This window comes from Enoplosus armatus, chromosome 20 (genome assembly GCF_043641665.1).
Source record: "Enoplosus armatus isolate fEnoArm2 chromosome 20, fEnoArm2.hap1, whole genome shotgun sequence".
Classification (NCBI taxonomy): Eukaryota; Metazoa; Chordata; class Actinopteri; order Centrarchiformes; family Enoplosidae; genus Enoplosus; species Enoplosus armatus.
This window is the reverse complement of record NC_092199.1, coordinates 17,615,639-17,642,684: the sequence shown is the minus strand read 5'-3', so window position 1 is coordinate 17,642,684 and position 27,046 is coordinate 17,615,639. Positions and strand designations below refer to the sequence as shown.

The 27,046-nt window shown below is 41.1% G+C and overlaps 1 protein-coding gene across 2 annotated transcripts in view; it reads left to right on the top strand.

Annotated features, from left to right (window-relative positions):
* The window catches only part of rbfox3a (RNA binding fox-1 homolog 3a), a 168,129-nt gene that overhangs the window by 134,270 nt on the left and 6,813 nt on the right, over positions 1–27,046 (top strand). For both annotated transcript variants that reach the window (XM_070927700.1, XM_070927699.1), the window contains 7 exons: positions 3,901–3,954; positions 7,940–8,032; positions 9,048–9,108; positions 11,379–11,432; positions 21,129–21,261; positions 24,005–24,044; positions 24,204–24,268. In XM_070927700.1, coding sequence (XP_070783801.1) covers positions 3,901–3,954; positions 7,940–8,032; positions 9,048–9,108; positions 11,379–11,432; positions 21,129–21,261; positions 24,005–24,044; positions 24,204–24,268 — 500 coding nt within the window. The remainder of the gene's footprint in view (positions 1–3,900; positions 3,955–7,939; positions 8,033–9,047; positions 9,109–11,378; positions 11,433–21,128; positions 21,262–24,004; positions 24,045–24,203; positions 24,269–27,046) is intronic.

The following is a 27,046-nucleotide window of genomic DNA, read 5'->3' as shown; positions in this document are numbered from 1 at the left end:
AAATAATTCCACATCAAATAAAAGACATAAACATAATAGAGACACTTGGTTTTCGCTGTGTAAATCAGTCAATCCTAGATTCATAATGTCCTAATGTTGTTGTTGAAACGGTTTCAGAGAGGTGTTGACTCACTTTTATGATACTTTTGGAGGTGTTTCTGATATTTAGTCCGCCCCATTTATATCAATGAGGGTAGTATAATGTATTGCTCTGGTATTTTTACTGATGCATTAAGTAAGCAGATTTTTATATTGTAACTGGTGTAAAAGGTGGAGCACATTTTAACCAGTTTATATACTGTTGGATAGTCAAATCTACAGCAATGCATCATATTTTATAAAACTGATTTGGACAAAAACTTCTGCCAATCTGTCAAAAGAATGTTGTGGAGTAGAAAGTACCTCTGACATGTAGTGGAGTAGTAGAGGTATACGGAGTAAATACGTAAATACGTATTACTATAAAGGTAGTTGTAGTGGGAAAATACAACATATCCCTTCCTCACCCTGAAGAGTTTATTTTAGGTCACAAGTATTTGCTGTGGTGCCGTCTTGACTCTAGCAAGGAACCATAGCCTTTTCTGAATGATCTTGGTGGTGTATTTTCAGCTGTCTATAATTACCATTTATTGGGGTCTTGATCCTTACAAGGTAATGACTGTCAAAGAGAGTGACGTATGTCTTACAAGTGTTCACATTCTTTGCTGTATATTCTGTATAAAAGCAGACCACTCTGAGGTGCAGTACGGTCAGCCGGGCAGGGACAATTGAGTTGCTGTCGGAACCGTCCGTCTGCAGACGTGAATAAAACCACAAGAACTACTCCCTTGTTGCCAGTCTTCTGTTTTTCCTGAAATTCCCACGACAGTAGTATAAAATGGAAATACTCTATGGAATATCTCAAAATTGTACTTAAGTACAGTGGTTGACTGAATGTACTTTGTTATGTACATTACATCAGTATTTCACAGACAGCATATTGCATAAAGGTGAGTAATCAGACAATGTACTGCCACCATAAGTAGTGGTTTGGTGCAAAACGGTTGTATTTTGTCCCTTAATAATAATTAAACCAATCAGAGTGGCATCTCCCATTCCCTTTAAATGGCAAGTGCCGATATTTAACTGAGGAGGAGGAGGAGGAGGAGAGCTGCTGCTCTTATTGTTTCATCTGGTGAAGTGGGTGTGTGCTTGCGCTTGTGGTACCGGACGGACCCAGTGAGGGTCTATGTAGACTATAACCTAGACCAGGTTTTCATTGGTCAATGGCGCTATCACTTTCTGCCCCCTCAAGATAGCAAAGCGCCAACAATGCGCCAACAATGCGCCTGTCCACACCTCACTTTAAGACCAACACACCCTTGGGCGCACATATGGGCTATTTACACAATGTGGGTGCTGAGCGTGATGACAACAACTGCGTCTGTTGGAAACTAGCAATGACACTTTACACCAGGTGTAAGATAGGGCCCTAAACCTAAACAACAGTAGTGTCTGCCTACACGGTGTGGTTACTCTGCTTTAATCCATTCACCCTCATTCATAAATATCTAGTATAGTAATCACACTGAAAAACAATCTCACACTGTGTGGGGCCTTAGTCCGGAGGCCCTGTCCTCCTTTTCATGGTTCACCGTAAATTCATTTGAAAATCTGATAGCTCTTTAAAAAGTTCAATTGTCTCACTTAATTTGAATGTGTGTTGTCTTTTATTGTAATGAAATCAACAACAATCGTTTTTCAAGGCACTTCCTTTGACCCTGATCAGAGTGAGTCCATATATCCAGCTTAAACATCACGCATATGTTCCGACGTGTGTGTTTTGCTGGTGGACTTCCTTCATCTTGAGAAGGTGGGGCGGGGGGGGGGGGGGTGCTGGTGCTGTGACCTTGCCGGTGCTCTGCTGCCTGCTCCATGTTTATTTATTTATTGAAATAAACTACTTGATTCAAGGTCTAGTTATGGGGAGCACAAGGATAAGCATTACCATACTGCCTGGCAAGGTTAGTGCAGCACGGTCTCAAACTGAGCTTCCACTGATCTGGGTTTTTGATTGTGATATTTATTGCTACTGAAGCTGAAAATAGTTGCTGTTTTACACTGATATTAATTCATTTGGAAATGAAATATACTGTAATTCTTTAATAACACTTTTATGGAATTCAGCATTTTCTTGGTGGGAGTCATTGCAGCTCAGCTTTCAGAAATACAAAGGGGAAACAAAAACTACTTAGTAAATCATTGATTGTCATTTAGAAATAGAGGCCCAACTTTGTTTCCATTATCAAAAATGACGAATAGAAAATAGAAAAGGGAATTCATTCAAGTTCCTCAGCCTGACTTAAAGACTAGTATCCGAGAGAGACGCTGGAGGATGAAGGGAAGGAGGAAGCGACTGAACAGGACAGAGTCACTTTGACCATAAATGCCCACATAGACATCGGACATCAGTAGATAGTCTCAGCTGCTCTTGTTCCAAATCTCTCATGAAGTGTTTAAGACACAGCATCTTTATTAACCTCCACTTTGCAGTTGTAGGTGCTCTCAGTGAATGCAAAAAGATTTTGTGACTGGTAAGATGTGAGCGTGTGTGTCGGTCCTCATCTTTCTTCCGTCGGAACAGTGTTAATCAGTGACATCTTCTTCATTTTCAGTCCAAAGCTCAGAGTGCGAGCAGTCTGTAAACCTTTTCAGTTCTCATCATTCTGTAGCTGTTGGGTGTGGTTACTGGTGCAGCACCGCCCATTTCTGACTAGGGCTGCACGATTATGGCCAAAATGATAATCCCGATTATTTTGATCAATATTGACATCACGATTATTATTATTATTGATTTTAGGGACAAAATATTTGTATTGCACTTTCACGTTCAAATAAACAGAGCACTGCTTGCCTGCAGACTCCAAGTGACGTCACCAGCACAAGATGGCAGCGGCCATAACCCGAGAGAGTTTGGCTTCATGTTTGTACAGCGGGAGGAAGTGGAGACGCGTCGGCCATCTTTATAGGCAGTCTATGATTTAAACCCATAAGCATGACAGCCACACATTCGCCAAACAACATCATTGTGCTGGAAGGTGTGGCCACGTGAGCACCAACTCTCACTCCACAGTAAATAGCCAATTAAAATGTCGCATGGAGCCACTCAAGACCATTAGGAGCTAGATGAGGGAACCTCAAGGCAACAAATGCTTGGTTATGGTTATACTGGTGAGAGAGGGCTCCGGCAGGTAATTACTATGATGGTCTGCATTCGGAGCAGAAAAACAAATGTATGGTTTGTCATTAGCCTTGATGGGCTATCCCTTCACCCTCACCCCCTCCCTCCCCAAATACAAGCCATTTCCTGTTTTAACTGCGAGGGCCTTTGCCTCCATTAAAAATACTGCGGGTCTGCTCTCTTTTTTCTTTTTTTTTCTTCTTTTTTTTTCGAGAGAGAGGGGAGAGGAAAAGCAGGATGATGGGCATCATTAAGATCAGCGGTGTGCGCTGAGGCGTTGCGCTGCTATAGCGTCCACATCCACCAGCGTATTGTTCATTAACACTGCATAGCCCTAGTTCCCCACACACACACACACACACCTCTTTATTACCGCGACAGAGCAAACACAGCATTAAACAGCATTAAGAGTAAATGGATATTTTATTAATCTCATTGTCGGGTGAAGAGGAGTTTGTTAATTTGGAATTGACTGCTTGACCTTTTTAGTAGCGAGGGGGAGGCGTTCAAGAGTGGAGCTGTGTAATGTTTTTTTTTTGTTTTTTTTAAGTTTGGGCTTTACTGGAGTAATTTTTATTTTACAGTAAGGAGAGAACAGTGCAGGTCATCATGTTCTAATTATTTCCTCCCCCTTTTCTCTCCATCCCCTGCCCTCCTTCTCCCTCCCATGTCTTCCACAGCAATTTGGCAAGATTTTAGACGTGGAGATTATTTTTAACGAGCGAGGCTCCAAGGTAAGTGCACTGCAACCATACATACATGAACACTCACACACACACACACACACACACACACACACACATACGATTTTCCAGCTGACTGTATTTGTCCCCTCGCCCTCCTTTTCTCGTGCAGTCCTCCACTCCTCTCGCCGTCTTCACAGCTCTCTTTCCTTCTGTCTAATAGTAATTATGGACACTTGCCTGCAGGCGGCTTTTACACCTTACCGGCCTGCCATGCGTTGTGACAATCAATGAATTGCTCCCACTTATCTTCACGCTGACAGTAGGATTCACACAGTCATACAAACATGCTGTCCTGCCTGGTTTGCCTCCAAACCTATAGTGCCAAGAAGTGTGAACAAACTCCACCCAGCTGCAGTCCAGGACAGTATTAAATCTCAGAACACACTGACAAGATGTAACTGACTTCAAATTAAATAAATATCCGTTTTGCTCATCTATATCACCACATACAGTGATTCACCCTCCTGCCTTTTCATGAAGCTTTTACATTTACTGTTTGGCAGCTGATTGGACCAGCTGTGTGTATGTTCAAACTTAGCCTGTTGTCATGTATGGGTTTATTAAGCGGAGATGTATGCATCCCTAAATTAAAACCGGTTGCACCACACAAAGTAGTTCTTACGTAGAGGTTTAGTTGTTTAGTTTTTTGATATTATACAGAGTGCGGTCTTGACCTACTCTATATGTAAAGTGTCATGAGATGACTTTTGTTGTGATTTGGTGCTATATAAATACAATTTAATTGAATTGAATTAATACAGGGGAAACTCTGAACTGACACCTGACAGAAATATTGTGTGACAATATAATATAATATCCCATTGTCCTTATTCATGGATTTTGTTTATTTATTTACTCATTCATTTATTGCACACATTTTTCAGTTTTTTATTTCATGTGCATGTTTTATTGCTCCATATAAGCATGGAGACATATGTGAAATGAGTTGAACAACAGCTCCTTTTGATTAGATGGCACTACAGATATTTCTTAGCAACTGATTGCTTAAAGGTACAATAGGCAATATTATTGAATATAATTTCAGTTGCAATGATCATTGCATGCCGCTAACAATACACTCGCCTCTTTGTATTTAGTTTTTTAAAAAACTGGACCCGCTCTGAATCAAAGAAGCAATCGGGGTAATCAGGGGTTCTGTGTTTTGATTCACACTCCAATCCAGAAGGTGGAGCCTTCTGTTGAAGCCCTTGTTTGTAGAGAGCCGATGTGATTGGCCAGTTACGTGCTAGCGAACCCTGATTGGTTGTTTGATTCAGACCTGGTCCAGTTTTTTTTAAAGACCAAATACAAAGGGGCAGGTGTTCCTTTAAAGGAGCCCTTCAATTAGATATTGTTAGTGGCATGCAATGGTCAAAATCTGTTATTTCAACCAAAACTATAATTCAATAGTATTGCCTGCTGTGGCTTTACCAACAAGATCAGCTTACTAAGACACTTCAGGATGGTTTTTCCTTCTGATTTATCACCCATCTATGTATCCTGATATTTAACATCTTTATGAATTACAGTATATTCATGCTAGACAACAACAGGAAACAGGAAGTAACAACAAAGTCATGCAGTTTGTATGTAGTGGTTACTGGTTATTTAACTGCAAAAGTTGTTCATGAAACTGTATTTGTGGTTCATATAATACCCAGCTTGTGACTTAGCTCATGACCATTAAAACGGTAACACAGAGAAGGATTTATGGATTTATTTAGGAAAACCCTCTTACTGTTTCCTTACCCTTTAACGGGTCTTGTTTACATTCAGTACTTGTCTGGTCGTGTCCCATTCCCTAGAACACTAATTATTTACACATGATAAAGAAAAGAAAGCAGACTATCTGCATTAGGGTGAAGAGCAGTGAACATACCCATACGTGGCAACAAAATGTCAGAAGGATTAATTTCGCTCCCACCACACACTTTTAAATGTATTTTTTATCTTCTCCCCCTCTCAAGGGCAGGCCTATGCGTTATTTATGCCCAGCGGAAGGCAGTGAATCCTGTATATGCATACAAGATCATGGCGCCGGGTGCCGTTCGCACATATTATCCGGCGAAGCAATTACAGGGCAGCGACTGGCCCAGGATACATAAGTTAAAAGGACTGGCTGCTTGTCCAACAGGCGTGTCTGCCAGGCATATCAAATGGAGTTCACTCTCTGCCTCCACGCCATAACTCAACAATGATAAAGCAGGCCAGGAGCGGTGAGAGCAGGGACCACACTTGTTGTAGGCGGCACTGTCTGTGTACAAGTCAAAGGGGAGTGAGGGAGAAAAATTTACCGTAGTACATGAAATAAGATGTGGAAACAAGTGTGTCCTGGCAACACAGAATATACATTTCCCCCATTGTAACTGTTTTACATTAATTCGTGATTGATAGACATGTGATGCAACAGCCAAGCCTCTATAAAAATAACTATTGTAGTCACAGACGCTCAGAGACTGTCCCCTCAGACAAACAGCAGCATAAAGAAGCTATCATTACCTACATACAGCCTATGTTTAAGTGACAAGCAACTTCTAGCATGATCTTTCCCTCCTAACCAAGTAGTTTCTGTACCTAAACCTTTAAAGCTACACTAGGCGATATTATTGAATTACAATTTTGGTTGAAATAATTCATTTTAATCATTGCATTTCACTAACAATATCTGATTGAAGGGCTCCTTCAAAACAAATGTGTCTCTGAGCACCCGCCCCCTTTGTATGTAATCTTTTAAATAAAACTGGACCAGGTCTGAATCAAACAATCAGAGGCCGACATTTTTTTTAAAGGAGCCTTTCAGTTAGATATTGTTAGAGACATGCAATGGTCAAAACTCGTTATTTCAACCAAAATTATAATTCTATAATATTGCCTACTGTAGCTTTAAAGTATTTGACCACTTTTTATTTATCGTAGCCTGTCTGATGATCTAACTGCTTGTGTTTCTTGACCCACGTGGACCTATTTTTATTGATTTCGCTATGTTCTGAGATCTTAGCAATCCAGTGTCCATAGGACTGATTAATCAGGTGCCTATGGCTCTATTATGTCTCTCTGCGAGTTCATGAAGTGAGACTTTCTGATTTAGACCATGGTAAGTTCACCAACACTGATCAGGCAGACTGGAACATTTAACATAAAGCCCTCCATGCAGGCGAGTGATCAATGATAGCAGAGAGGGTTTTCCAGCTCTCACTCTCTGCCTGCTTTTAAGCTCATTGACATAGATAGATGAGGAGTATGCAGTTTAGCGTTTGGAGGCATGTTTTTTTTTACCGCATATGGGTCTGTCTGAGTGTGCTGCATCTCCAGGCCCAGTCTGAGACACAAGACAGGATCTCATGAGCGAACTGCATCCTGGGGGCTCAGAGAGTCACGGCTGACTGATGCCGTGGAGATTGTAATTGTATGGCACTTATCTGCTCTCCCGCAGGGCCTCCGGCACACCGGCAGAGCAACTGCATCCTACAGCAAACACACACACACACACACACACACACTATGTACATCCCAAAACTCCATTGTGTGTGTGTGGAGGCTTTCATTCCATCTGCTAATTCAATTAGGTCCAGTTGTTTCTGTAAATGCATGTGCAGCAGAGTCTGGGATGCTGCAAAGAACAGAGAATGGAAATACATACACACACACACACACACACACACACACACAGTGATGAGGTAGTAATTGAAGTATAATCAGGGCTCTTGTCTGTGGTTTGATGTCCTGTGTTCCCAACTTCCCCTACTGTAACTCCAGCTCTGTTTTCTCCTGTTTGTCCAAACAGCCTGACGTCTCTCTGGCTTACTGCTTCTAGATCTAGACCTCCTCCAGACCTCTGCAGCGCTCTCATCTGTGCTTTGTGTCTTTTCCTCCCTTTCTCTCTTCTTTTCCCCGTTTGTTTCATCACTTCATTTCTGGACCTCTTCTTTCCTTTGCCGTTTGATTTTCAACCCCACCTCCCGGTCACCCGCAGGGCTTTGGGTTTGTAACATTTGAAACGAGCGCAGACGCTGACCGTGCACGGGAGAAACTAAATGGTACAATCGTAGAGGGACGCAAAATAGAGGTGCCTTCTTTTTCCTGTCTCTTCTTACCTCCCCCTCTCCTTCTTTTATTCCCTTCATCCTCCCCCTGACTTGTCTTTCCTTTCTCTGCCTGCCTGACGTTTCCTGCAATACTCCCTTACCTTCCATCTCTTCCTCCATCCTCCATCTCTCCCACGTGCCTGCTGCACCTTGAACGCTGCATGCTGAACCCTGATCCGTAAGTGTATGTGTGTGACGAAGAGAAAGACAGACCTATGAAGTAGTGTGTGAGTGTGTTGCAGTGTTTTTTGTTCTGTTTTTCTTTGACACAAATGGTGAATTGTACTTTGCTCATGATGGATTGTGTCGTGTGTTTGTGTCCGTGGCCTTGTGCATGATGTCACAGTGGTTTTGGTTTGAGGTAGAAACTTTCCAAATGGCAATGGGTGATCTGCCAGTGTGCCTAACACCTTGTTAGAAATGTGTTACCCTCAAACCTCAGCAGTTAGTGTCCCATTTTGATGTCACCATCCTCTTGCATGGGGACTACGCTAATCTGCCCGCTCACACTTTTTTTTTCCCTTATATTTTTCCTTTTTTTAACTCACTAGGGTTCATCTAATAGAGGAATCCTGAGGCTGTTTCAGATACTTCAGATTTTTTTTACTGTATCACAGGACTTTTTTTTACCTAGAAAACTATTCACCTGGGAAACCAGTAAACTCATGTTCTGGGAAATTACACTGTGAAACAAGAACACATCCAGAACGGATCTTAAATTGAAATCTTTTGTAACTTTTCAGGGTCTGTGTGCGTTCATTCCAGTTTTTAAACGTTTGGATTTTCTCTCTCACTTATTTTCTCTGATGTTGTTTTCACCATTTGACTCATTGCATGTAGCACTCACTTGATGAAATGATAAAGTACCAACATGGCATGGAGAGTGGTTGTGATGTGAATTATCCACAGTATGCACAGTTTTTGCTTGTTTCTGTGTGTTTGTGTATGTTTTTGCGTGGTCTGCCCGAACACTAACCGCTGTCCGTCTGCTGACAGGTCAACAATGCCACAGCCAGAGTAATGACCAACAAAAAGGTGGCGAACCCTTACACAAACGGTAAGACTTCCGCCTTATTTCCATCTCTTCTGAGCTCCTTTGTACATCTTCTAACAGAGTGCTGCAGGAATGAGTCCTAAAACCCGGAAATGAGTCAGCATTTTTACACTTCCCGCTCCCTCGTCTGGAAGTCAGTGGGTTTCTTGAATGGGGTTTTTGGTTAGATGCCTGAAATAAGGTCTGTGGTTAACACAAGCTTAAGAGATTTCCAAGTGGCTAAATGAGACTACAGAGGTTGTCGCGGACATTAAACGTATTCATGCCGAACATGGAAAGTCCTCGTTGTGTTTATACTCTATATCTATCTGTCTATATATCTATATCTATCTATATTCTCTTAAAAGTGATTCCATTTAGGCTTTAAGAAATCATAAAAGTGGTGTTCATGAGTGAAGATTATCTTGCTGAACAAATCGTGTAAGTATCATAAACGTTTGTTTGCCACAGAGTTTATTTTCTGCAATAATCCAAAATCCCACGGTACAATCCCACTGGCTTTTAGTGGAGGGAACCAGGGCGACGCTAACTTTCGGGTTTGCCCACAAAAGTACGTCATCCCTGCAACACGCTATAGCTCCTTGCCTTTTATTTCTCTCACTCTCATGTCTTCTTCTTCTTCTACTCATTAGTTTCCTGTTTTTCTTGCATTCCATTTCACTGCCAGTATCAGACATGGCTGCGTTACAGAGCGACAGATCTTATGGTTATATTTATGAGAAGAAGTAAATCATTATGATCTTGCACTGTGTAATGGGAAGGAAATCCAAAGCTACAAATGGCAACCAGGCAGCAGATTCTGCCTGCACACAAAAAGAGTTGTTCACGTTTGATTATTGAAACCACTATTTGTCAAACAGGCAGTCAATTTGGTTTGAAATATCATGCAAATAGCAAAGCAAAAATCTTTGTTCGCACTCGACAGGGAGAGGCGTTAAAAGGGTAAAAGGAAAAGGGCGGCACAGAAAGGGAGAAGATTGGAGATGGAGGGGGGAGTTAAAGCAGGAGGAGGAGGAGAATTTGGTAGATGGACGAGTGAGTGAATGGGTAAATGAATAGAGCCAATAAAAAGAAGCCAGGAGTCATTGGTAAAAGAAAAAAGAAAAAAAGGAGAGAAGGGCCTTTAGGGTGTGTTTCTCTCCTCCATCTCTCTCACAGACGCTCATTCATGTGGACGGAGTGAAAGAGTGGTGGAGGGAGAGAGGGAGTGCACGACGGACACATGGATGAACGAGGGAAGGAATTAAATGGCCAGACCTTGTCAGCACCTCTATTCCACATACGCACACGCTCTCACACACATACACACACACACACACACACACACACACACACACACACACACTCTCACACACACACACACACACATACAGACACGCACCTCCATGCTGTTTGAGGGTGCAGAGAAAGAAAGAATGAGCCCTGAAGGGTTTTCCATTTGTCACTGTCATCAGGCCCCAAGCAAAACACACACACACACACACACACACACACATAGAGGCTTTTTTCCTCCCAACTCGTGTCTCTCTCCCTCAGTTCTGTTCAATCTGCTTTATTGGCTTCAGCGGTGGTTTAGCAAAGCTGTTGCCAAATACCAAAAATACAAGTGAATAAAAATAGAAAAAGAACTACGGCAGTGCACAATAATCAACATTTCATATGACTAATCATTTGCATGAGAGTATGAGAAGAAGAAGACGAAGAAGAAGAAGAAGAAGAAGAAGAAGAGTCCCCAGTTGGGTCCAAATTATAAAAAGATTACAGACAAAATTTAATTTTGCATATACAGTAGGCGTGCTCAGGAAATCACACATGCGCATATCAAATGAATAACAAACCAACCAATGGCTAGGGGCCACTAACTGCTAAGCAACCTTGTGGCTCATGAGCTCATGTCTCTTTTTTATGAGAGACATCCACCCCTGACAATTACATATGTGAATTACCAGCCCGGAAAGTTTTGTAAAAATCCAACAAAGAGACTATCTTCAAATTTCGCAGAGCATATTGCAACATAATAGAATAAATACAGTATAACTCCTTGTTGGATAGTATCCAGCCTTTGCTGCTATATTTGTCTGATAGCTTGTATTTTAAAAGTGAAAATGTAATAGTACATTGATTCTGTAGAGAAGGTTTGTTTTGGAAATCCAGACAGATACAAGTTCTTGCAGCAATGCTAACATTCACCCTCTTGTGTGTGTGTGTGTGTGTGTGTGTGTGTGTGTGTGTGTGTGTGTGTGTGTGTGTGTGTGTGTGTGTCTCCTGTGCAGGCTGGAAGCTGAATCCAGTCGTTGGAGCGGTATACGGTCCTGAATTTTATGCAGGTAAAGACTCAAACAGTTCTGGGGAAAAATGCATTGAAGAACATATGCTGTACTGTAGAATCCTTATTTCTCACCCACCCTTCATTTTTCACCTTTATTTCCTTCCTGGCCTTCCTTCCCACGTGTTGTGTGAAAGACGTGCGAGTGTCCTGGAACAGATTACAGATCTCCATGTTTCTGTGTGTCCATATTTGGCTGCTGTGTGTGCAGTTTGAAGTGGCAGCTTGGTTTCATTTGGTAGAAGTGCTGAGACTGTCCGCTCCCCCTTAACCGCTCTCCTTTTTGCTCATTAGTCTGAAATCTGTTCATTCCCAGACAGCTTTACAGCACTCCTCTAAATAACCGCCCTGACAGAGAGAGGCCATCCATCTCTTTTATTTCTCCTTCCCTCTTTTCTTGCTTTTCTGCCCCTTGTCCCTCCATCCCGCCTTCTATCCCTCCATCCACCCACCCAACCAAACAGCAACCTCAGATGACCTCCTTCACACCCTGTACTACAGCCTGTGGATCTATCCTGCACGTGGTTGTGTGTGTGTGTGAGTGTGTGTTTGTGTTTATGTTTGTGTGTGTGTGTGTGTGTGTGTGTGTGTGTGTGAGAGTTTGTGGTGTATGTTTATATTGAGATACACATAGACATGTATATTCAGACATGTCTTTAAAGGTGCATACAAAACTGCTCCATCTGTCCAGCAGCACATACACACATATAACAGTACTGTTACACTAGCAGGTCTAACAATAGTCTACCTTTTTATTACATTCCTTCTCAGTTCTCCTAAAACTCACTTAACATACACAGTAAGCAGTACTTAAATGTTACCGAATTAAGTGTCTCTCTGGCTGATTAACCTCTTCAACCCCTCCTGAGCTGCAGAGCAGCAGCTTACTGTTACTACTGAATTTCTTTCTTTCTTTCTTTCGTTCTTCTACCGTAGTCTGGTCCAGTCCCAAACAGCATATTCAACAATGAGCACCATTTTGCTTTGGCTTTGAAAGTTTTTACAGAAAGAAAGAAAGAAAATTTGAGCCTGTAACTCAGAGAAGTGTCTGACTTTCCCATAGTCTGCTCATTTCAGTTTTATATATTTACCTAAACGTTGACAGACATAGGCAGATACATTTTGAGTTTTTACTGGTTTCACAATAGAAATGAATGAGCAGTGAGCTCTGTTCACACAGCAATACATTTCAAAGCAATTAAATGTACATATTTTCAGTATATTTTTGTATATCCATTTTTCTTTAAGTCTTTTTAACTATTTGTTGAGCTGAAAATGTTTTGCTGTTGCGTTTTTGTTCATTGAAGTTCCAAGAATAAGCAGCAAAGAACATTATTCACATTTACAGTATCCAGTGACATGTGACATCATTTTCCTTTCATAAACACAATACGTCTCATCAATTAACATTATAGTCAATTTTTCAATTCAATTTTTTTAGGCTTTATTGGCATCACATTTGACATGTGTTGCCAAAGCACAATTACAATTACATGAAATTAGCAAAAGTAATGAGAATAACAATATTAATTAATGGAATGAAATACATAATGAAGTAAACAAATGAAATAAATTATATATATATATATATATATATATATATAGTAATCAAGTTAGTATTAGTACAATAGACGATAAAATAACATTCTAGTTATTTACAGTTTTTCCATGGCTGGATACAGCTGTCGCAATATTGTAATTGATGAGCCAGCTCTGGTCCTCATATGCATAGAAGTATATAGGAAACACACACACTCACGCATACTCAATCTGGCTGGATAATTTATAGGATGCCAATGCGTGGAGTGGTCTTAAATGCACCACTAAGGTTTTTGCCGAGCCTAAACGACACCATATGGCTCCCTTTGTCCCAGGAGGAAGGAGGGATGGATGGCGGGGTAGACGTATGGTGAAGAGGGAAAACTACACGACAGAGGACAGGGGGGAAATCAGCCGTGCCTTTGTTCTGTCTGCTCTCTGCATTTCTTCTTTTTGCTCACACCTTCTTCTCGTTATGTGAATCTTTCTTGTGGCTCAGATCTACTGGAATTCATTCACCCACAGGTATTCCTAATTCTCTCCTCTCAGCCCCATCGTAAGAAAAATTCAAATTTCCACCTGTAAGTGAAAAGTGTGGGATTGGGATTTCTCCTGGAATAATTATGAGTGCATTTAATCTAGTTTAGGGCGGGAGTAAAGCAGGGACGTAGAGCGAGATGTAAGGGCAATTAATCACCCTTTATCAGACGGCTTTCCCAGCACCCATCAGCTGAATCGGCCTCCATAAATCCTGGCTAGCTGACAGTGCACTCCATCTCCATTGCCGGGCTCGGCTACAGGTTTATTGTGTGCAAATCCCATTCAGAAGAATGACGAATGACCTCCGCGTGCACACACATTCATGAATACCTGAATGTAGGTACACATGCAAGACATGTAAGCATAGATGTACAGTCTCTCTGGTACATTCACGCTCAGTTACGCACCAAAACAAGCAGACACTCACAATTACACACAGCTATACTCTCATAGTTTCCACAGCTGAACATTAAATTGTCCTCTTACTGCACCCTCGGTTCAAATGGTTTTAAAAAAAGCATGCATATTACATATATATGTCAAAATGGGGGTCAGCAGTATGAGATGTTGCATGTAGATGCTGTTTTTACAGTAACCAGGGGCCAGTTGTTCAAAAGTAATCCGATGGGATTACGGATATCGGATTGGATCAGATCTTGAAAATGGGAGGTTCAAAAGGAAATCCTGAAAATCAGATTTCGGATCACGTAATCCAATCCTGTTTTTAATCTGGATAAAACCCTTTAGTTTGTGTTGTTCAGAACTTCTTAGTAGGATTGGGATCACTGTGATCCAAAAAAAAACAGGATTATGATTCTGATCCCAGCTGAAGGGTGGATTCAGGGGGGATTTCAGGATCTAAATGTCATAAAAACTTTGAAACTGATCAAAATTAAATACATTTATTTACATTTTGTACTTGATTTCTTAACTATTACTGTGATCAAATTATTTCCAATGAGATGAAGCAGCCAAAAGTAGTTTTGAACAATTGGATCCCTCGTCCCACATCTGTGTCAGTGGACATGCAGTTTCGTCAATTTTGTGTTAAAAATGTGTATTTGAAGTAAATTCATGTTATTCATTCATGTTGTAATTGGCTTATCGTGGGTCAGCTGAAAAGTCTGACAATTTAAAAAGTATTACAGATGGAAGAGCATGTTGGTATTCTGTTGGTCTGTCTCTTAAATTAAAAACACTTCAAGTGGCCCCCTGCTGGCTGTTATCTGGTGCTACCATCCAGTATTGGTGATCCTAAAAAGTTGGATTTTGGATCAGGGTGATCTCAATCCCAATTGTCTTTGAAAAAGTGGTACAGCAGTAAGAAGGATTACCTGATTCCTGGTTAGGAAATCAAGATCATCCTGATACAAATTAAATGTTTTGAACAACTGGCCCCAGTTTACAGCAGTGCATGTGGATGCAGTTTCTGGTTTCCTGCCTTAACCTGATTTCTCTGTAAACCAGTTTCTGGTGCGAAGGTTCATTTCTCCTTGAATTTACATTAATCCTACAAATGTAGGTCTTTCTAGAAATTGCAGTTGCTGCCCGGATTATGCCACCAATGTTTTTTTTTTTCAATTGAGTGAAGTGCTGCGTTTATTTACCCTGCGGAGAATAGGATTTGTAAAGTAGGGAGGAGGAGGAGGAAGAGTGGGTGGTGGGACACTGCAGACAGGGGTTAGAGGTTAGGGAAAGATTGTGGTTTATCATTACAGCCAATGTTAGCAAAGTAAAAATGTTTTGTCTCATGCTTCAAGTCACTGTTGACTTTTTAAACCTCAACCTGAAATACGCTTTCAGTGAACAATTTGCAGATACATGAAGTATTAGAGTGACATTTTGTGGCTTGCCGAGATGCGTTAATTAACAACGTTTACTCATTATATTGATAAAAAGCGTAATCTGGGCGGTGTTAAATTCAAATTACTACTATGTAAACGTCATTTCTAGGAGACATTCATGAGGTTCATTAACTTTTGCCTTCTCTGTGTTCAAGCTGTTGCACTGAAATTCAGCACTCCCTGTACAACATTTCATAATAAGACATTCCAGACGAGGGACATGCCGAATTGGAGGGAAGGTGTTCAGCGCAGGAACATGTTACTTTTACATTAATCACAGTTGAAAAAGACAAATTGGGAAAACAATAAGAATACAAGGAGGCGTACTATTAACTTACAATAAACTAAAAAAGAAATCAGTAATAAAGCTTGGTCTAGGGAGTACACTCTGATGAGAAAGGAGAACAGACTTCCTCTAATGTTTTTTGATCAGCATAACAGCCTCGGCCTATGTGGACTGCATGTGCATCACAGACAGAGAAACAGGTTTTTGTGTGTGTGTGTGTGTGTGTGTGTGTGTGTGTGTGTGTGTGTGTGTGTATGCGCATGCATGCGTTTGTGTGTGTGAGTAAAATAGGCTGCATGGGCATGAAGGACAATGAGGGAAATGTAATACTGATTGATTGACTGTGTCCTAGACTGAGTATATGTAAAGCAGAACAAACGTGTGTGTGTGTGTGTGTGTGTGTGTGTGTGTGTGTGTGTGTGTGTGTGCAGAGTTTGGCAAAGCAGCTCTAGATTAAAATGCAAAATGCAGGCAGGGAAGTAACAAGGCAAGCGGTCTCGGGCCTTTTTAACATATGCTGAAAAATTTGCAAGTTGGAAGGGCGACATTAGATCAACTCTTTGGGCTTTGTCATATTGGCGCGCCGTCATTGGTCCAAGGCCGGCCAAGATCACAGTCAGCTATTGGCCCCGCCTCTTTTTAACTGAATCAATCTGGGGTTGTTTTAAAAGCAAGCAGGGATTTGTCATGAGGTTTACATACAGTGCCACGACTGGAACCATGCTGTATGAACGAATTTAAAATGTTAACCTCCTGAAAACAGACCTCTGGCGTACGGCCGCAGCAGGGCGCTGTTGTGTTTAAATCAATCTAAAATAAAAACTATAGTAGCTAGAGCATTTTTGCAGCAGAAAGATAAGGCGCCCATTCAGGAGACGAGCAGCAGGTCTCCAGTGGGAGAAGTGAACGTGAGCACAGATTATGACCCATTCTTTCGCCCCGCTGCTTAATAACACTATTATCGTTATTATGTAACTGTTTTTGGAGGGAAAAAGAGAATATTATTAGACGGATAAAAATAAGGCGGTGACCTAGGATGACCATTGGCGCAGCTTGTAATGCGCCATCTTCTGTTATAGAGGATCTTTGGCTGAGGCTTCTGCCTTTCACTTCATCACGCTGTATGCTTGTGATGACGTCATTTTACGTTACGTTACGTTTGGTGAAAAATGGGGGGTTGCTTGCAAAAAATGTGAAAGAATGTGTCAGATTTCTTTATTTATGACACAATTTCAATACCATTATCAATTATTATGGTATGTTGACTTACATTATTTTGGGTTGTACAGATTTTATGGGTATGAAGCATTTCATATCACAATAAAGCTAAAATTCCAATATAGGCACTGGCGGACCATTTCTATTGCAGAGTTCAAAGGGTTAATTAAGTTTGGTGCTTTAATTGAAAGAAAATAAATAAACCAAATCACTCATTAAATTGATCAGTCTCGTCAGAAGGAATTCTTTTCGATACGTTGACCTCTGTCTTCCGCTCCAAAGAAAAACACAGACGACTTCTTGCTGCTAAATGAGGGCATTTATTCATGGCTAAATGTCTAATAAATAGATCAATAAGGAGTACATGAAGAAAACAAACAAAGGAATGAATAAAAGATCTTAAATAAGGCTCCTGTTGAGTCCTTGTGATGTTGTGACTGAATGCCGAGCAACGATAACACACATTTTTGGGCCGGGATTCAGTACCCCTGGAAATTCCCTTTTATAAACACAGTAAATCATGATATATATGATGATATGTATTGATACTTGAATGGGATCTGTCTTCCCATGGTAGTACTGATCGATTCTACAACAGATATGTAATCAATCGAATGCATCATACACCGATATGTTGTTTTGAGTAAAAGGGCAATGGTGGTCCCACAGTTTGAATGGAAATACTATAATTCAATTTTTATTTATATAGCGCCAAATCACAACAGAAGTTATCTTATGACACTTTGCATATAGAGGGGGTTGTATTCTTTATAATGTTATTACAACAGTTCCCACCATGAGACAGCACTCTGCGACAGTGGCAAGGAAAAACTCCCTTTAAGAGGCAGAAACCCTGAGCAGATCCAGACTGTAGGTGGGCGGTCAGAGGGAGAGAGACTGACAGACAGACAAAGATGCATAGCAACCACAAAACCATTTCTGTCAGATTGCATACCTTTAATTCTGCTTTTTACATCTGAAGCGAGTGCTGCGTTTGAACAGGCTCCTCATCCATTACTGAAAGACTTCAACTTTTATTGCAGCTCATTCCGCCACTCCAGTTGATGTCATCATTGTCAAATTTGACTGTGTCTGCTCACTGAAAAATGACCGCGATTCGCTGGAACGTCATACAACCTCACTGTTGAAACGTGGCGTGAAGATTTGTGATTTTTCAGAGTATCAATTTAAAGCCCAATTAGTAAAGACGCACCATGATAAAACAGCGTTCTGTCGCTGTCCTTGGAATTGAGGTGTGATGTATTTAAACACAGTGAGACCTACACACACACACACACACACACACACACACACAGAAAGCTAGCTGCAAAGCTAACATCACAACTAATTGTGTAACGCCGCTTACATTACCAGATAAGATGTGCATGTATGTGTGTACATGCCCTCAGAGTGTAGTACTTTATGCATGTGTGTATTAGTGGCTGTTTGTTTGTTTGTTTGTTTGTTTTATGGGCCTGCTGGCTGTCAAGCAGAGGGCCCTGCTATGATTCATGGGTTATTACAGCACCCTTGTAGCATGCATTAGCCATAGCTTATCATCCGATTCATATACACACACCAACGACATGCACATACATATCCGTCCTATGTTCACTCATATGCGTATACACACGTACAGTACTCCTACTGGCACATATACACACACACAAAGAGAGATTTGTGCGTGACTGTCTGACATTAAGAAGGAGAGGGAAGGTGAGGCAACTTGGTGGAAATTGATATTTTGCTCAGAGTATAACACCAGTGGACTTTGTGCTGGCTGTGTGGCATAATAATGCTGTTGTCTGACTAGTTAGAGTAGGCAGAGGCAAACACAGCAGAGGGTAGAGGATCTCCATCACCACAGAGAGAGACAGGTGGATGGAGGGGAGAGAGAGAGATATTTCTGTGTCTGAGCACTTACATTGTAGCATACTGTGTTTTTCTCTGCTGCTGCAGACAGTAGGTGTAGTCATCCATATCAGGAGACACTCAGGTGCTTGGGAAGTGATACAGTATAATTGGAGTTTAAAGGTCCCATATAGTAGAAAGTGAGATGTCCATGTCTTGTCTGATTCTAAAGCAGCTCTAGGTGCTGTATAAATACTGTGAAAGGATCAAAACGCTCAGTCCACGGAGAAATGCACACAGCCCGTATTCAGACACTGTGACTTTAAACAAGCCATCAGGACTTCTGTAAGGTTGTGATGTCACAACATATCAATATTTTTAAGCAGTGACACTAAATTAGCAGAAATTCCTGATTATTTGTTGCAGACACACAAAATGCTCTTTTCAAATGTTGGTGGAAAGGTTAACTAAGGTTTAAGGCCATATAAGGTTAAATGTAATATATATGAAAATAAGATTTTTTTTTTAAAAAATGAAACACAGCATGGGAATGCAAGGATGATTTCAACAATATATCACTAGCTATATCTGCGTTAGATTATTAACCATAGTATGAGAACGTTTGAACAGTCTGTACAGTGTGGGAAACAATGGTAAGAATTGGTCAGTGTTTTTCTAGTCTGACTCACCAGATGTAAATCTGCCATTGGTCGACTATTTCAGTCGGAATTCTCCTCTTCCGCTATCTGCGAAGGGGTGGGAGAATTAAATTTGACTACTTTTAGGCCAATAATAATATGCACATCAGAATATCATGTTGGGTGCATAAATTAATACATGCCACTACAAATGTATTCCCAGAATCCACCGTGTAGTACCTATTTAGGAGGACAAAGATCCAAGTCCCCATAAGGAGGGGGAGGTGTGTGTATGTGTGTGAAGGCCTTGCTACCCTGCTGACTGAAGGTTAAACAGGGACCTTCAGCAAAACCAGCTCACATGCCACATCACCATGCCACCCTGTGCCTGTAAAGCCTCTTTCGCACATAGTTCCCGGTAAATTACTGGGATAACTTTTCAAGCTCCACTAGTGATTTTCACCATTCACACATGCAGCTACATGCAGGGACATTTCCGTCTTGCGCCTTTTCACACATGCCATGGCAATGCCTGAAATAGATGCAGTCCAGAAGATGTCAGTAACGTAACACGCGGTGCAGACGTCTCTTATCATTCTTGTTTTATTGTCTTCTGGAACATGGCGGGCCAGTGTATTTAATTGTCAGTTGTCAAAACCTGCCAGAGATTCAAATACATCATCTCTTGTGCGTCTTGTGATTGGTTCGCTCGCTCCATGTGAGACGGACATAACCCTTTACCTGCTCGTCCCTGCAATGTTACTGCTTTCATTCACAACACAGGCGTACCGGCATTTCCCCTGGAATGTTACGAGGGCTCGAAGTGGGAAATTGGCGGTACAGATTTCCCTGAATATAGATCCCTGTTCCCATTCACACGTGATGCCCATGCAGGAAATGTTCCTGAACATTTCGGGGATAGACTGCATGTGTGAAAGGGGCATACGAGTGACCCTTGTGTGTGTTTATGTGTGTGTGTGTGTGTGTGTGTGTGTGTGTATGCATGATGAAGGATGGCCACGGGCTGAATCTGCCACTCCAAAACAATACACGCCATCTGCTTTGTGTCCCTGCTGCCAAACACTGAGCCGAACCTCCACACAGGGCCTCTGTGCCTCTCTTGCTGTCTGTGCCAGCGTAGCTCCCTCCCTCTGTGTTTATATGCCAGGAACATTCCATTCTACCTATCCCTCCATCCTTTTTTAATATTTTGCTTTATCCTGTTCAGTTGTTATTGTCAGAAGTCAACACGTTAGAATTTGCTCAAGTTAAATAATGAATCTGTCCAACTACCAAGTGTTGTGTGTGTCCAAAGTCTGACATTTTTATCCCTCTGTTCCATAGAACTCCATTGCTGTCGACACTGTTGTACTGGGTGACATGTTACAAATATGTATTAATACGCAGCTGAAAATAGTCCCCAACAAATGCACTTTTTCCTCCTGTTTGAGTTGCGTTTGCCAAAAGCTACAGTGACCAGCTGTTTTATTAAATTACTGAGCCTTTTTTAAAAATGAAAATATATGTAAGTTATTTTTAAATTAGAATCAGAATCAGAAATACTTTATTGATCCCCGGGCCAATGGGCTTGGAGCCACAGACAGAGACACATTCTTGGTTTTGGCATTTTCATGGGATTTGTAGAGAATAAGAATAACGCAATGGCAGCTATATCTTTTAAATGTTCCAGAGGGATTTTATTGCAGAAGAAAAACTTTGTGTTTTAACATATTGTATTTCTCTCCTCTCTTTGTGTGTGTGTCTGGATGACTCTCTCTTAGTGACAGGGTTTCCATACCCCAGTACAGGAGCAGCCGTGGCCTATAGAGGGGCCCATTTAAGAGGGAGGGGTCGCGCCGTTTACAACACATTCCGCACTGCACCTCCTCCTCCACCTATCCCTGCCTATGGAGCGTGAGTGCTTGCACACATACACACACACACACACACACACACACACATACATACAAATTCAACTGAAACAAACACATGTAATCAAATAGACACTGTATGACAGGTCTTCAAGACTGAAAACACACTACTGCACAAATCTAATCCACCCAGCGTTACTCAATCAAACACAGAAGCTAAAACACACACACACACACACACACACACACACAAATATATACATACTCACACATACACACATGCAGTAACTGGAGAATGGCAAGTGAAAAACAAAAAGGCTGCCTTGTAATAGAGCAGAAAATTGCTCTTTGATTCCAGAATGGCCAAATTAGTGTCTCTTTTTTCTAATGTGTCATTCTTTATTCAGCTGTGAATGGACTGCTCTAACCTGCCCTGCACACTCCAATGCGCCTGCTTCAGAGAGAGCAGGAGACCTAGTATATGTGAAGTGGGAGGAGACATGGAGAGAGAGAGAGAGAATAGATGTCTGAGAGTGCATATTAGGGTTGAAGGAAAGAAAGAGAGGAACAGAAACGCAGATGGAGACAGAGGCAGGAGGCTGAGAGTGAAGAGTAATGGATGTCATGTATTGTATGGTGGTAATACAAATTAATTTTCTTTGATTTAGCTCTTTATAGTTTAAAACTAAAAAAACTGCTTGTAACGGACACCTGAACGGGGATGAATAAGGTATCTATCTATCTATAGATCTATCGAAAAACAAAGAATAAATACCTCAATTGAAAATTGAAAGAGAATAAATTGTGCAGCTTGGTTTGGATGTAGAGTACCTTCAAGCTGAGGGAAATGTAGCATTGATTTGTGCTTAAAGCTACAGTAGGTGATATTATTGAATTGTAATTTTGGTTGGAATAACTAATTTTGATCATTGCATGTCACTAACAGTATCTAGTTGAAGGGCTCCTTTCAAAAAATGTGTGTCTGTGAGCACCCGCCCCCTTTGTATTTAGTCTTTTAAAAAACTGGACCCGGTCTGAATCAATCAACCAATCAGGATTAGCTAGCACATAACTAGCCAATCACATCGACTTTGTACAAACAAGGTACCTTCTATGTGTCTTGATCTTCATCCCTTTCATCTGTTCTGATTGACAGTCCAATCCAGAAGGTGGTGGTAATGCACCTAAAAGCTGTTTGGCAACTGCTATTAAAAAACAAAAGAAGAAGAAGACGCAGCTTCTTCTCTAGGCTCGGAGGCGCTAATAGTGTTTCTTACCTCAGTCAGACGTAACTAGCCGAGTAGTTAGTTTGTTAGTTAATTACAACAGTTGACAACCTCGACGTTCCACTTCGAGCCCAGCAAAATGAGGGGCCGGGGATAAACCTCTCTGCTGGCTCATATCACTCCGCTAAGCCCCTCCAACCAAATGACGTACCAATCATGCATGCACTGGGATCGAGGCAAAACGTGAAAGTTGTCAATCGTTGTAACTAACAAACAAACTAACGTCTGTTGTGCTTGGCTAGTTATGTCTGATGCAGATGTAAGAAGAACGCAACAGTGCCGAGCGCTGTTAGAGAGGTAGAGGTAGGTTGGTTGGCAAACAGCTTTCAGGTGCATTACCACTACCTTCTGGATTGGAGTGTCAATCAGAACACTTGGAAGAGAGGAATCAAGACATATTGAACACCTGATTACCCTGATGTTTGATTCAGACCTGGTCCAGTTTTTTTAAAAGACTAAATACAAAGGGGCGGGTGCTCACAGACACACATTTTTGAAGGAGCCCTTCAATTAGATATTGTTAGTGACATGCAATGATCAATATGAGTTATTTCAACCGAAATTATAATTCAATAATATTGCCTACTGTAGCTTTACAGCTAATTAGGAGTTTCTGGTGTGACCATTACAGGAAAATCCCTATAACTGCGAAGGTTCCTCATGATGTAAATTGTGTCCGCTTGGATATCTTGTGTGGTGGACATCGCTCACCAACAAGTCTTTTATTCATGCTCACTCAACATAGCATGGCTTGTTGTTTTGTATATTGTTGAAATATTTTCTGAAATGCCAGGCAGCGGTAGACAGCATATCATGTGAAGCAGTGTTGTGGTGAGTATACCAAACATGGCGGCGTGCGCCAAACAAGTCCTCAGTGCTGAGTGAGCCCTCGTGTTTGTGTTTGATAACGAGAGAAAGAAAGACACAAGCAGAAATGGTTTGTCTGCACAGTACATCAAGACACTTATCCCTTGTTTACACACAGCCCACAAAGCCCAAAAAAAGGCTAACAGGAAGCACAGCTTTCCCCCCAAAAAAGAGCTACAGCTTTGTTCTTATACAAATGCTTTGCGTAGTTCCTCTCAACCTCGGAAAGCACCAGGAATAACGTTAATATACGTGAAATTCTTTATTGTCCTGCCCCGTGACCTTCTCTCTCTCTCTCTCTCTCTCTGGGCTCTTGAATGAAGCACAATTTCAAAAAGAAATGGTTTGCAGAGCCAACGTGTCTTGTGAAAGAGGCGTGGTAACGTCACATTTGGTACACACACCTTTGTGCAGCCGAGGCATAAACAAGTCATTATGACTATATGCACCTACGAGCATGCACCAACTGAATCTATTACACATAGACAGGCAGGACAGGACATTTATATTGTACTTGTACGAGTAAGCAATTCTTATCCAAAAAACACCATTTTTACTTTATTTAAATGTTATTTTTTTTACTGCTGAAAAAATGCTTAATGTTTACGTTTATGTGATATCCTCTGTCAGCAGTGTGGTCTACCAGGATGGCTTTTATGGGGCAGAAATATATGTAAGTAAAAAGTTATTTTATTATATAAAATAATGTGGTACTTGAGCATTTGATCCAATGCTTTACCTGAAGTCCGTTGTTGTATTTGCACCGTCATTTTGGTGACGATCTTGTGTTCCTACTTTGAAGTGACGTTGCATTCCTCTGTCTCTGTCTCAGGGAGGGTACGCAGCTTACAGATATGCCCAACCAGCTGGTACTGCTGCAGCTGCATACAGCGACAGGTATGTCTATCTCTATTAGACTATTTTAGTCAGGGAAGGGCCCCGAGTTCTTTAATTCAGCTCACTTAATTTATACTAAAGGATACTTAAGGTCATCTTGTCCTGTTTCTCTTTTACCTGTATACACTCTTGAGTCCCTTTATTTAGTCACCTCTCTACTTCACCCTCCTACCAAATCTATACACTGCGATGAGATAAATGTATCACTTCTTCAACAAAACTATCAGTAATATTTATCTCTATCTTATACCTCGAGCAAAATGAATAACCAAGCATCACACTGGAATCAGTTTTAGAAATAATACATTTCTATCGAAATAAACAAAATGAAATGAAATCTTGTCCCCTTGAAATTTATTATTTTTCTTTTCCTTCAAGAACTTGAGAGTTACAGCAATAATTCCCTTCAGCTGGAAACAACACAATCTAACTAAAATTCAAGTTTCTCACCAAACTCAATGGGCCCGCCCTCACCAAACATACACAAGCTGGCATATATTAAAGGTCCCATACTGTAGAAAGTGAGATTTCCATGTCTTGCTGGATTATAAACTGTGCCTTTAAACAAGCCATCAGGACTTCCGTGAGGTTGTGATGTCACAACTATACAGTCACCGCCCTCAGCAGGTCATCTGACCCAATCACAGCACCACCCACCAAGTACAGGGACGCTCAGTCAAGTTATTGGAGCGCTCTGCTCAGGACTACTCTTCAGGCTTTTGGAGGTTGTTCAGTTTGTGTAAAACGGCTTGTTTCAGAGTTTGCAGAAAGGGCCAGGACAAGCTACACAAGGACTTTTTCAACTGTGAATCATGCAAAGCTGCTCCAGTGGAGTCCCAGAATAACAATATAGAGCTGAAATGAGCGTAATATGGGAAGAAAACCCCTGCTGCAGGCCAGATGCTTCACTCAAGAGAGCGATGAAATCAAAGTGTGGTACCTTGGCTAAGAGTTCTGACCAGTCTGTCAGGTCTCAGATGAAGAATAAAATGGCAGCTCTGAGCGTCGGCTTGGTAGATAATCTAAGACACCGACTACATACTTGTTTGTGCAAACTTCACACACACACTTTGCTCTCATTCTGCTGTTTATCAACTGGCTCTGGAGTTCATAGTATGAAATTCTATGAACCAGTGATACCTGATAATAGAAATAATTACACAACTACAATAGATGAAGTGGTAGAAACAGTAGGAATAATATCCAAATATTGGTAGAAAGGCTCGAAATGAATTGTAATAAATAAGTGCCTTTTTAAATATGGTCTGCATTTCAACATGTCCAGTCTAGAATGGAGAATACAGTACATTTATTGTTTTCCATTGTGACATTTTGGTGCAGGCAGGAAAAGTACAGATGAAAAAGGAAAATGAATGAATGCCTAATAAAAATTTTAAAAAAGGTGATCTCACCGAAATGTTGCATTTGTAATTCTAGCTTTAATTACCTTTTTACCTAACTAAATAGTGTGCTCAATTAATATGTAACTGTAATTATACTGTTAATGTACTCTGTCAGAAGAAAATCTTTTTTGAACAATGAATTTTGAACATATGTCTATTCTGGGTTTAAAACAGGGCTTCTATCTGATATGATAATCTTGGAAAGCAAAGAGATTTTGCTAATCTATGAAAACGTCTCTATAGTACTTCTTGTCAATGTTGGGACCCTGTAGGAACGATGATTTTAATTTCCCCGTTGATCTGATTGGTCAGTAGTTGTGTTATTGACAAGTTTTGATCTGATCCTCTGAGGTTGACCTGTTCTGGAGCAGGTTATCATGGTGACCTACCCCGGTTAAATTAAGCCAAAAAAAATAGCTGTCTTGGCCGCTAATCTTGCTTTGTGATACAGGCAGCAGGAGTAGATCTTGTCGTACTGTATACAGCCCACAATCTCCACGGAGGCTCTGCTGGACAGACGATGATCAGAACTAAAGACAATTTAACATCCTGCAAGGGCGCTGTGGAACAGTATGTGTACACAGAGCAAAAGACAGCAGAGGCAGGAGAGAGAGCAGTTTGATCCACTCCACCTTTCAATTGTAATTTCCCTTTGCAATCACCTCTGATCCCTGAACCTTTCAGAATCAGAATCAGAATCAGAAACACTTTATTGATCCCCGGGGAGGTAATTGTACAGTACCAGTGCTCCCATTCAAGAGTAGAAAGTAGAATACATTTAGAGCTAAAAGTGTGTACAAAATATAAAAATAAGAAATAGAAAATAAGAATAAACATATTTACAGTATTTCAATGAAAAATAAAAGTAAAAAAATATATACAATAACAATGTATATGTATGTGTATATAGATATATATATATATATATGTATTGCACTGTCGTGTATGACTATATATGTATTGCACTGAAACATTTAAAGAACAAATAATGAGGTAGTATATGGCAGGTGAAGTAGGTCCAGGTTTCCAGTCTCTTTCTTCTGATCGTCATTGACACTCAGAGGGAGGAGTTGAACAGTTTGATGGCCACAGGCAGGAATGATTTCCTGTGGCGCTCAGTTGTACATTTGGGAGGAATGAGTCTTCCATTTGAGGCCTTGTCCCATACCTTTCCACTGCCCCTGCCCCTGCCCCTGCCCAGGACTGCTGCTCTTCTCCCCGTGCAGCTGCTCCAGCCCTCTGGGAGCCTGCAGCCTGCTAGTGAGTCCACAAGATCAAAAGGGATGTGTGTTTACAGAAAAATATGTGTGTGTGTCTATGTGTGCTACTACTGCTGTCTAGGTGTGTGTGCGTGAGGGTGCTTGGGGAGCTAATC